This window comes from Stegodyphus dumicola, chromosome X2, assembly GCF_044657685.1.
Source record: "Stegodyphus dumicola isolate Sdum_Otavi_A_Nest chromosome X2, ASM4465768v1".
NCBI lineage: Eukaryota > Metazoa > Arthropoda > Arachnida > Araneae > Eresidae > Stegodyphus > Stegodyphus dumicola.
The window spans coordinates 37839568-37852312 of NC_140781.1; the positions used below are offsets into that span (position 1 = coordinate 37839568).

At 33.1% G+C, this 12745-nt stretch overlaps 1 protein-coding gene across 7 annotated transcripts in view; it reads right to left on the reverse strand.

Annotated features, from left to right (window-relative positions):
- LOC118197107 (uncharacterized) overlaps positions 1-12745 on the reverse strand; it is a 289292-nt gene that overhangs the window by 44997 nt on the left and 231550 nt on the right. For all 7 annotated transcript variants that reach the window (XM_085809940.1, XM_085809939.1, XM_085809938.1 and 4 more), the window contains 2 exons: positions 5660-5824; positions 4837-4958 (listed from right to left, as the gene is read on the reverse strand). In XM_085809940.1, coding sequence (XP_085666066.1) covers positions 4837-4958; positions 5660-5824 — 287 coding nt within the window. The remainder of the gene's footprint in view (positions 1-4836; positions 4959-5659; positions 5825-12745) is intronic.

The window sequence follows — 12745 nt, forward strand, 5'->3', positions numbered from 1 at the left end:
TGTTGGCAAGTTATGGCTCAAAAACAAAGTTGGCATTTCTATATCATAGCATACACGCTATGTGTGATTGCGTGTGCTAAAGAACACGGAAACAGAGTACAGAGGACAATTTTTTGTATGAGGACACATCTGTTGATTCAGAAGAGGTTTCAAGTGACTCTTCATTTAGCTCTGTAGATGAGTGTCTGAATTTTGATGAAGAAGATTGAAGGGTGTTCTTTCGTAGGTATTTGCCGATAGTATTACTTTGTATTTGTATTTCTTTATATTTAAAATACTGTAAATTTATTCTAATGATCAGTAATAAAATTTTATCCTTCATATAAGTGTATAAACAAGGGGGTATGTCTTATATGCCAGCAAATACGGTAATCTACAATGCAAAACAATGAGAACAAGGCCTGGCAAAACTTTTATTATGCTATTCTAGTTTGAAAAATAAAAGCCATGAAATTATGGTTGTAATTTAAAACTAACCTAGATGTTAATGCTCACTTTAGCTAAGCAAATAAGCATCATATATTCCGGCGTATAATACACACACTTAATGCAAAAAAAATAAGATTGAAATTTGCGGGTGTATGTTATATATGCTGGATATAAAAATGATAGATTTAAAAATAAGGAAAAGATAAGCATACCATTTTAAAAATAAAGAAAAGATAAGCATAATTAGATTTATACATGTACCTAAATGCTCTTTATTTAAAAGAAGTGACATACCACATGAACGTAAAATTTTTCTTTATCAAGTAACACAAAATATTAGTTATATTCGTCTTCCTTTATATCTTCAGGCACATCACAGAACTCTGTTTCATCTTCACCATCACTGTTACTCTGATCCATAAATAAATAATGATCTTCTGTTCCCTCTAGATCGTTAGATATACTATCTTTTTTAATTGACTTTTGGATTAAATTGGGTTTAATTTCATTCCATGCTTTTATTATCCATTCGCAACTATTTCTAGACTGGTATGATGCACTTGGCCTCCTTCTATAAATGTTTTCCCACATTCTAACATCTACATATTCTATTGCTGTTTTAAAGATTCTTTGAATAATTTATTGATACACAGATCTAAAGGCTGACCTAATGATGTTAATCCGTCTGGAGTAACTACCATGCCTGTATTACACTCTTCAAAACAATTTCTTTTCGTATTAACCGTTAGATGTTCTAAACTAAGACTTTTTAGATTCTTTAAGGCAACAAAAAGCTTTTGCCAAACATTTCTTATCCATAACTTCATACCATTTTTGTCCATCCATCCTTTCTCATGAACATGAATGAAAACATTTAGGTAATTACATTTCAGCAGTGTCCTTTTTTTTTTTTTTTTTTTTTAAATAATGAGGGTTTTAATTGTTGTGTCATCTGTTAAGCAGAAAAGCACTACACTGAGGTGAGATTTTTCACAACCTGCTGTTTTTATGGGGAGCGTTTTTGTTCTTTTCAAATCAATTGTTTTATTTCCTGTCATATCAAACATTACTAGAGACTCATCCATATTTCCAATATGCAACAGTAAATAATTTTTTTTCTTTGTAGGCCAATAACATATTTCTAGAAATTTATCAATTTACTGTCTGAATCTCATGGAAGTCTTTGCAAAACTTTTGTTTTTTCTTGTATAACTAAATTATTCCATGCCATAAATCGACTACGCTAACTCAAAGTTGGTCTAAAGTGTTCACTTTCATTTGCAATATTTTTTTGCCCAATTTAAGGCAAGCAAACGTACGCTTTTCTTGTTAATCAATTATGACAATTTCTTAGGACCCAGTTCGCAACAGTTTCTACCAGCCAAGACCATTTCATTATTCCTTTACACAAAGCACATTTATTCTTTAGCATATTAATTATTATGATTTGATTATTCTTCCACTTATATATGGAACTTTGACCCACACCAAACATGTTTGCTACATGTTTCCATTTTCTTTCACAAATTGAACGACTTTGCATTTGAAACCAACACTGTTCCTTTCATTAGGAGCCATATTTACTACTAAAAGGAAGACTAGATAAACTGTATTTTAACTAAAGCAAATGTCATTTTTAAAGCCTTCAATGTTTACTTCAAAACCACGGCTTCTTTGGGGCATTCCTATCCGAAATTATGCCCTTTTTTCTCGAAACTATAAGAACAAGTTCTCTGTGAACTTCTCCATTCAAAACACATCCTCTGCAGAGTTATTAGCCTAAAAGGGCATCAGCGCAAAATGGGATATTAGTGTCGAAACAGGATTTGGTGGCATATCACTTTAAATGTCTGAATCACTTTTCAAATTGTTGCCATGAAATATTATCATCCTGCATTACTTTTAAAAGAAATTAAATAATGAAGAATTTGCGTTAATGTATGTATGTTTCTCGCCCTGTATGAAAACGACGGCACCCAGGGCCATCAAATTTTGAATACCGTAGTCCTCCATCCAAACATGTGTTCCTGTAAGCCTGAACTTTTAAATTTCGAATTTTATATTTAATATTTTCTAAATATTAAAAGAACTTTTAACAAACCCAACGATTTGAAAGCCAGCAGTGGCAACACTGTACGGATTACAACGTTGTTATATCCAACACACGAAATCCTCTATCAGAAATTCTAAAGATATGCTGTTTTTAATTATTTTGCGATTTTGCTATTCAACTGAATTTTAAATAAGTCCGAAGAACATTATTTTTAATTAATAAGTTTGACCCACAAAATGTTAATAATAAAAAGACAAAAAAAAAGTTTTGCAAGTCATCTTACTAAAAAAATGGTACACTTATATGACAAACTCGGAAAAGACTGAAAAAAGAATAGAAAAATGTATGACAACACTGGAATTCTGAACACATGCTGCATTTGAAGTTTTAGTAACTTTGCTGTTGAACTGTATGTGGCATAAGAACAAAGAAAATGATGCTTAATAATAAAGGTAAAATGACAAAAAGAAATGGGTTAGCAGGCGTGAGTGCAGCAGCAGAATGTTAGACTGCACGCTCAGCGAGAGAAATCTTCAAACGAATGACTTCAAAAGAGAAGAGAACTGCACATGTATCTTTCAGATTTCTTCATAAGAAAAGGGTGCGCGTTATATAGCAAATATACATAAAACATTTTTAAAAGTTTGAAATTGTAGGTACATGTTATACACCAGAATATATGGTAACACAAATCTTTTGTAAATCCAAACAATATAAGGTGCCCAAGAAAAAGTGCAAAACATTAATATTGTATTTAAAAGAAATGAGGTAATACAATGTACTCTTGTTTAATCCTTTGGGTACATTTAATGAGTGAGACTTATCACCTGCTTACTTGGGCGAAGTTACAGTGGACGAGTCTGACTCGCTATCTGAATTTAAGAAGCAGGCGTTGATGTTTGCGGAACTCCTGCCAGTGGGCATTGATCACAAACAATTGCTTGACATTTGTTTATGACATCTTACAGCTGCAAAAAAGGTTAATTCCATTTTATTTTTATTATTACCCCTGCTTTTTGATATGTTACCCTCAGATGTCTGAAATAAAAAAAAAAAAAATTCATTACATGACTGAGAAAATGATAGTTCCAATGAAGTAGAATTAGAGCTGAATGATAACAGTGATTATAGTGAAAATGATGAAAGCAACAATGAATTGGAAAGTGACAGTGATGATAGTAAAGTAATATCAGTACGTCGTAAATGCACGCGGCTTTTATCGAGTAATAGTGAATCTTCTATCAAACACAATTGCAAGAACAATGTATTCAAAATAAAATGTATTACTTTCACATATTAATCCATATTGCGACAAATTAAATCCGTCCCATGGGCTTTAATCTTCAAATAATTCAGTACTCAAAGGGTTAACTGGCTAATGCAAACTGTCAATTCTCATACATATTGTATGGGTTTATTTCTTAAAAAATAAGCATACAGAACAAATTATATGAATCAATCCCTGAAACTAAATCTAAAGCGCCAATTCAACAGCTTTTAGAGCTTGGTCGGATTTGTGTGGTTTTTTTACACTCTCGCACATAGTGTGCGTACACGGGTACTGCAACACAAAGATAATCGGCACAGCAGATAATCAGCACCTGGATAATTGAGAACACACATTATGTACCTTAAAAGTGAATGATATTAACTCTAGATAAGTGAATAAACAACTATGGCCAGGCTTGAAAGTCGTGAGTTTTTTATTATAATAGTATGAACATTCGGCTGTGTATGAAAAGCCATTGAATACTACAGAGGAACTCGCTGCATGCATTCAGCCAAGTTCAATATAATGGTCAGCTGTTTAAGCACTTACTATGTGCACATGCAGAATACAGTACTGTTTTTCCATATTGTACAGAAATATTTTGCAATAACTTAATAGGCACTGTATCATTCACCGAATAGTAAATTTATTGTAATTAGTTGCATAATATGCATGTACCTTTCACTAACCTTAGACTCAAAAGTGTTCTGTTTGCTCTGTTTTTGCCTTTCCCACAGCTAATCAGACATATATGTTTTCCAAAATGCTTTTGCGTGTTTTCCGAAAGACAGTAATAATGACATTTGCAGGCAGTTACTGCATTACATTTGTATGTAATGCTATAAGATTTTCTTCATTTGCATTGATTGGATACTTCCTCCTACATAAAGAATGTTCTTTCACTTACATGGCCAGAAGAGGTATGATAAGATTCAGAAGATGCAAAGCTTTTGATCAAAATCATTCCAAAAGCATTCCCTTCCAATAAGTTCTTGATATGTTGTCACACCTTTAGGATACCCTGTATGAGAAGCTAACATATAGATATTTAACAAACACAGAAAAATATATTTATGGTACTTACTTGTATTATTTTTCCATACAAATTTCCGATTACGAGCACCTGTGCTATGTAAATCTCCTTCGTTTAGGAACTTATTCTGAAGAAACTTTACAGCTCTGTCATCATCAGCAAGAACCTGTTTCCTACAAGGGAAAGAAAGAAAGAAAGAAAAAAAAAATCATCCAGCTTTAAGCAAATAAAAAGATAAATAAGTCAGCCTTAAGAACCAGTCAACTCCTGATTAACCAGAATTGATAAAACAAGTTTCATATAAATCAGGCCCTATCCTTGAGAAAAAGTCAAGTTTGTTTACTGCGGGACAAAGGAAAATTTACAATTACACGAAAACAAAAAAGTTATAAATATTTTTACAAAAATTTCAACACAATGACACTGTTCAAATTCTGTAGTACATACTCTTCTTGCATGACATTTATAAATTATTTTTATCCCTTTATTTCCAATATTCCATATTCTTTCGTTATTTAGAATGTGTTCTTTTTACTTTAGATACTAGTTTAATTTATGTTATCAAATTAGCTTATTATGCAAACTGTTTAAAAATTTAGGCAAATCCTAAACACTATTTTTTTTTTAAATTTAAATATGGATTATTCTTCTTGCTTTTTTAACACAATTAAATTAAAACTTATTATGAAGATCAAACAGTTGAGAATTTTGGCAAACTGTAAACACCATTCCTCTATTAATTGTAATATGGGTTATTCCAGTTACTTGCTTTCTTTTTAACTGCAATTTTGAACTAACTGTTAATGTCTTCCTCAATATTACTCAAGTTAGTCAGGCATTGACAGTAACAGTGCTCTTAATTTCATTTGCTTACATGTGCATTGGTGCTATCTGTTTTCGGAGCATTTCTGAATTTTCTATAGCTTCACTGTCAACACATTCCTTCTCTGCATCAGAGTCCATCTCCATATCCTCTTCATCATCATCCTCATCATCATCTCCTGATAAGACAGCTTCATCATCAATATAATCTTGGATGCTACAGAAAAAATAATACCAAGGTGAAAATAACAATCTAAGTAATTACCAAACCACAATTAAAAATAAATCGGCAGTAACCTCATTAATGTTGTACATGGAATGATAAAATTAACAAAAATGGAAAACTTAAGCTTTGACTAATACTAAATTGTAGATGAAGGTTGCAAATACATATATTCATGGGGGGGGGAACAAGGAAGTAAAAACAAGCACTGAATGCAAAGATGAAAACAGTATTAGATTTTTGTAAATTATATGGATTATTATTTGGATCATTGCAAATTATTGTTTAAAGCTAAAGAGAAAGAAAACTTTCTTAGTATCTGGTTACCCTGAACCTTCACAAAATTTAAGGACGTGCCCATGTTCTCCATGAGGTAATCAACCATCCCAGATGCTAGCAAAGGTTATTCCTTTATTAGAGCAGTTTCTAACTGTTTAAAGGACGTAAACATGCAAAGACAGTACATCCAAAGGTATCCCATAGATTTTCAGCGAGATTAAGGTTGTGGTAATATGGAAGCCACTCCATACAACAAACGCCTTCGCACTCGAGGTACACATTAATGATGATGGAATAGGCATTATCACCCAGAAAGAGAAAATCAGGACCAACTGCTGCAGTTAGTGACTCACAGTGGGGTGTACAACTTCATCTCTATGTTGCACAGGCATCATGCAACTGTCTTTAAGCACAGTTAAGTGTGATATTCCACTGAAACTCTAACCCACAGCATGATGCCCCTACCTCTGAATGCATGGTGTTTGATAATGTCGTGGGCCTGATTCCATCTGTTTGTTCATCTCCATGCTCTCAAAGACTTATTTACTCTTTCTATGGCAAATCTGACAACAGGATGTTGTACAAGTCAGATGATCCAAATGAGATGTTGACGTGACCACTTTAATCGTACCCCTCTACAATGGGTGGTTAGATGAACAGAAACATTTGGCACTCAGATGCTCAGTTCCTCCATGTAAAAGCATTCAGTGCACTGTACTATCAGATATCGTCTTACAAAGTGAAGCTGCAACCAATGATGTAACATGTATGGAGATCACCTGTCAATTTCGCTTGGCAACTACAGCAATATACTGATCTTCAGGAGTAGCAACTTTTGATCAATTGGGCACAGGTTTCTGGATAACTATTTGATTTATTAGGAATAGTTTCCACATTCAAGACATTAATGGATCATCAACACTAAAGCAAAGTATGACATCTCTGATTGACTGCCCTGCTTCAACCCATCAGATAGCATGTCAGTGCACACCACCTGCCATTTGTCCTCTTTTAGCCAAAGAAATATAAATATAATAAAAAAATTACCCTATGAAAGTTATAAACATTTTGTCAGCATTTAAACAAACCTCCTTAACCCTTCAGAATGTTAGCATCTCCAATGATTGCATATGTTTGGACAACTAATTGCAAATGGCTGTAACGGAACATATAACATTTATTACATGTTGCCACCTGCATCTTCAATGATTTTTAGTCAGTGAAATTCAATTACGCTTTCAAAAATTGCTATTTTGCTTTGCATGCTTGTGTCAAGCCAATGTGATAAAAGGGCTCTTGCCATAAATATGAGTTAAAACTATATGAAAAGATAAAAACTTTCCCTGGATGGAAATATTTTCTAGTACTGAAATAAACTATAGCTTCTTGTCTATCGTATTTCTTAAAAGAAGACAGTTTAAGAGAATTAAGATCTTACTACTGAATGCAGTTAAATGGGAAAACAAGAGAAGCATTAAACAATCAGAATTAACAGAATGTTGGCAAAGTATGGATGTTTTTGATATTAATGACTTGACAACTGATAAGACATTATATTATTCTTTATTCACTGCCAAATGCTATTTCATGGAAAATTTAAAAACAGCTGTAACAGGAAAACTGCATTCATTCTGAAATGGTGGAAAGTATATTTTGGCATACAGGCTGGAAAGGTCACAATGCACCAAATAACTGCTGAATGGATCATGATTCTATTATGATTGAATAAAATTAACAAAAGCTATAAAATGAAGCTTTGAAGGGAAAAAAAAAAAAGAAGATAGTCAAACTTGATATCAAGATGATTAGTATAATAAGGAGATAACATCCCAATACATAAAATCCATGTCAGCAAAATGCTAAATAAATGTATGTCTTACTAAAATATTCTAAAACTTAGTTGATGCTAAATGATAAAAATAAATTATCACTAAATAACAAATTAAAATAGGAAACTTTGTGAATTAGCTGGTCAAGTATTACTAAAATGCTTAAGAGATGATTCAATGTTTGAATTGCCAACGAAAACGTGATGTACAGACAAAAGTGCATTTCACAGAATCCAAAAAGGTTCATTTAAAGCTTTTAATTCTTAATGCTACAGATTTATTATTATAATATATATATATATCAACAGATCAAATTAGAATTAGATAAATCACCCAAGAATAAACTCTCATTATATCTTCCACCACATAGATAAATTAAGGTTTTATGGAATTGCAACAATTTGGTTTATTTGATTATGGCAAAGCATATGAGGTGTGTGATTATGGCAAAGCCTCGAGGGCTATCTGCCTAAAGGTAGGGATGCCTCCGTGGAGGACTTTCTAAGGGAAACTGGCTCGTATACACGTTACACATGGGGAAAACCACGAAAACACCCACGCAGCCAGCCCGTTCACGGGATTCGAACCTCTTACCGAACTACCAGTGTTCAGCAACTTTACTGCTCGGTCGCTGGTGGGCCAAAGCATATGAGGACCATCTGCCTTAGAGGAGAGATGCCTTCATGGAAAACTTTTTAAAGGAAACTGGCTCATATCAACATTACACATAGAGAAAAAACATGAAAGTGCATACACAGACAGTCTGTTTGCATGGAATCGAACCCAGGTCAAACTATCAGTGTTCAGCCAATTTACTACTTAGCTGCTTCTTTGCAAAAGTTAGCACTGCCAGCTGTTTGACAACTATCTGTAGCAATCATTGACAATTTAAAATGGGGCCTATAAACTTATGTACATATCAATTTTACATTCTAAAAATGATTCATTATGTATATAGAAAAGAGATATAATAGATAACAGAAATATATCTAAGGAGCCTTCACATTTCTTTAGCATTAATACATATCTCTACAGAGACGCCTTTCAAGGCATTAGGTACTTTCAATGACTGTTCCAAAGTGACTCAGAAATGAACAATTCTGAGAATAGTCAACAGAATTTCCTGCCAGTTTCTAGCTGACATTGAATACTTTAGATTTTATTCTTAATTTATTATTGGACCTTTGTTATCTAAAAAACATAGGACTTTTTGCACTATGAAATCTTAAATACCACTAAAATGATATGTCCAGTATGCCACTTTTAGAGCTTACTTTTGCTTAATAAATGACCTCTATATCAGGGAATTAAAGAACCATTTAGAACTAAAATGGTAAATAAAATAAATTAATGATGTTACACATGCTTAAAAAATACGCCGGCAGGAAAAAATATAAGAACATTTACGAAGTGCTTTATGTTAATTCTATGAAGTTCAATGAAGTGTAGGTGGATGGTATCTAAAGGTCAACATTACCATGTAATCTAGCAGGTTACAACAGTAGTTTCACCTCTTAGTAATGTGCAAATTTTAGGACACATTCTTTCAGCATGTGTGGAAACGAGTGCAAGGCTGCTTTAGCGGTGCAAATTTTCATGTGCGGAAGGTCATGTTAGGTATGACAAGTCAAATTTTTTAATGCCAACACTTAGCTGCAGTAACCCGACAACAGTGTGTTCCTCTTGTAAAGTAGCGGCATGTGAAACCAGAACTAGTAATGAACCTGCTGTTTCTATAAATGAATTTATGTTTTTATTACTCTCATGAAGAGTACTTTTTCTTGCCTCCTAATATGACACAGTCGAGTCTGTTTTAACAAAAGCAAAATATTGCAGTGTTTCCATAACGGGCAAAAGTCTGAAAATGTTATCTAATCTCACTTGTCAGACCTAATCAGAACAAACTCATGGATCTTATCATAGTGAGGATTAAAAGACTGCATTTGCCATTGCTATGAGCTTTGAGAACAAGTTAGGTAACAGTACTACATTACGTAGTTCCATCCTAATTTTGAAGGACAGCACCCCCAACAGACAGGTCTGAGAGTTTTTTCCTACCCTCTTTCTCATCACCAAACCACTTACAAGGACTTTTGGCTTGCCATATATTCTGAGTACTCTTATACCACACACAGACTATACAAATAGTCATGCATTCTCCATGATTCGGACCCCAGACACTTGGTATGGCAGTCAGTATTGTGTCACTAACGAATACCCCATCTGGGCTTCTTCAAAACATCTGGGTAAGCAATCGTACAGAGGTGGGGGAACGATACTGTGGGCATGATCGGAACTACTACAGTACAAAATCCAAAATCTGGATGTCCAGTATCAATGATCTAAAATCTGCAGCACTGTATCACCAGCAACCTTATTTTTTTATGCTTGAGCATTTTATATTTTATCATAATAAAACATGCAGAGAGTCCTTACTCTCAGCATAAAAAAGAAAGCAAATTAAAAAACTTACATTGAAATAAATGTTTACAGCAAACAAATAGTCAGCTTTTTTTTTTTTTTTTTGTAAATTTTGACTCCCTTAAGGTCATAAGTGATTAATTATTTAAGAAATTACTATTTTATATTTTTAATTTTATAATATCTACATGTGATTGAACTAGATTTAAACTGAGGATCTACAATCAGAAAAATCCCTAAATCCGGAATCACCGTAGTCCTCACAAGTCCAGATCTCTGTACTCTATTAATGAGCATATCCATGACTGTATATCTAAAATCCCAGTATTCACTTACTGATATATTGCGAAACCCAATCATTTTGAACACTTTATTATTGACTGGGGGAAAGCAGTGCATTGATTTTCGATTGCCGTCGTGGAAACATCTATGCAGTTCAGATTAGTTAATGGCAATTTTGCTAATAGACGGCATTTATAAATACAATGTCAATGTATATTATATATTTGTGGTTTTTTTTTTTTTTTTCTTCTGCTTGTGTTAGAACAGAACCTGTGACATCATGGCTAATAGCATATTCCTTAAACTATTCACAAAACAGCTCTCGTAAGTTGATATTTAAAATGTAACAACTAAAACAGCTATTAAAGCTGAAACTTAAAAATGCTGGAAAGTTCTTGGTGGTTATTCTTCGACCAAAATTTCAACTTTTTTTTTTCGCACACAAAGCTGTTTTAAGTATTCACATATCACATAAGTTCATGTAAAAATGATCAAATTTCAAAAATGAAGAATAATTTATTTGACAGGTTACATTGTTTTGAGTATGAAAATTTTAAAAGCATTTAGCAGTAAAAGTTTTTAACAGGAAAAGTATATTAATTGTGCTAATAACATTTGGGTTATTCCTATGTTACTTGCAGAAAATGTTCAATAGTGGGCAAGCAATTTTATATGTACTATTTGATAACTTGTACGTATTAAGGTGATGAGATTAAGATTTATTGAGGTAAGAAATTTGGCAATTATTTTCACAGATATGGATTAAATACATGAACAACATGCTAAGGAACAATTGTTGAAAATACTGAAGAAACAAGAATTAGCATAAGTTGAATAAATTTGTGGGAGTAGTTTCGATGGTTTGCATAGAACTTCTTCAGCTGCAGGGGTGATGAAGTACCCTGCAAAGTAATCCTATTTTGAAATCCATGCTAGGACTCTGAATTACCCTAAGTTTTGCTGGATATCTGCAATATGAAAAAGATCTTTACCTGAAATTAAAGTCACCTACATTGCCTTTCAGAGCTGACAAACTTTTTTAAATGGAAATGATCCTTTTCTAAACACAGGCTACTTATTAAAGGAAATTAAGTACATAATTTTAGGTACAAAAATCTTACATTATGATCTTGGTCTATAAAAGGTCTTGAATAAGTTTCCAGAAATTGATTTATAAATTTAAATTAGACAACTGTCAAACTAGACAACATTTATGTTAAGACTATCCCAAAGGATTTATCCTTGAAGGTGACAGTTTAATCTTTGAATTAATTAACAAGGCAAATATTCAAATTATGTTTACCCATTTTTCTGTCCACTATTCTTTCATGAAATTTTTGAATCTGTAAACACCGGAATGTATGACTATTTTGGTGCTAATGAAGGTAAAGGACAAGGCTAGTAACTTATGTATTATCGCAACTGCTTTGCCCTAATTTGGCAAATTTTGCAGATGAAAAGAACAATTACTTTTATTGTAAGAATGCCATGTTTTGGTGTGGATCCAAGGTCATGCATGACATTTTCATCTTTTCAACATCAATACAATTAAAGCCATCATCATTGTATATGCCACATGCTTTTTGAACTTTCTCCCACATTCATGCTCCCCATACAAGATGCTGTTGTTGAATTCATACAATATTTCCCAGCTCTTTGGATATATTTTTCTGGTATGTAATTTTTAAAGGCTATAAATTTCGCCAAAGGGCACACCTATGAAAAATTCCCAAAGCTTTTCCCTATTGCCCCAGAGTTCTGCGGTTGTGATGGTTCCACCTCAGCAATATCTCGAAAATTCTGATATCCACAGACATTTCTGAATAAAAACATCAATCTGATTCATCAAAAACACATTATTCTCCCTTTATGAGGAGGAGGTGACTACTTTACACTTTGCTACCTACGCAATAAAATGTGCAGACCTTGGGATAGGATTTATACTTTCTTCTTGAGGAGGATGCAAAGACAGGAAAAGGTTATTGTTACGAGACTCTACCTGAATTTTGTTCATTCAGTCGGTACTCCATTAACAGAAAAGTAAAGAGAAATTATAATTGAGTAATACGGGCAATCCACCCAATTAATTCACTGTAAACAGGCA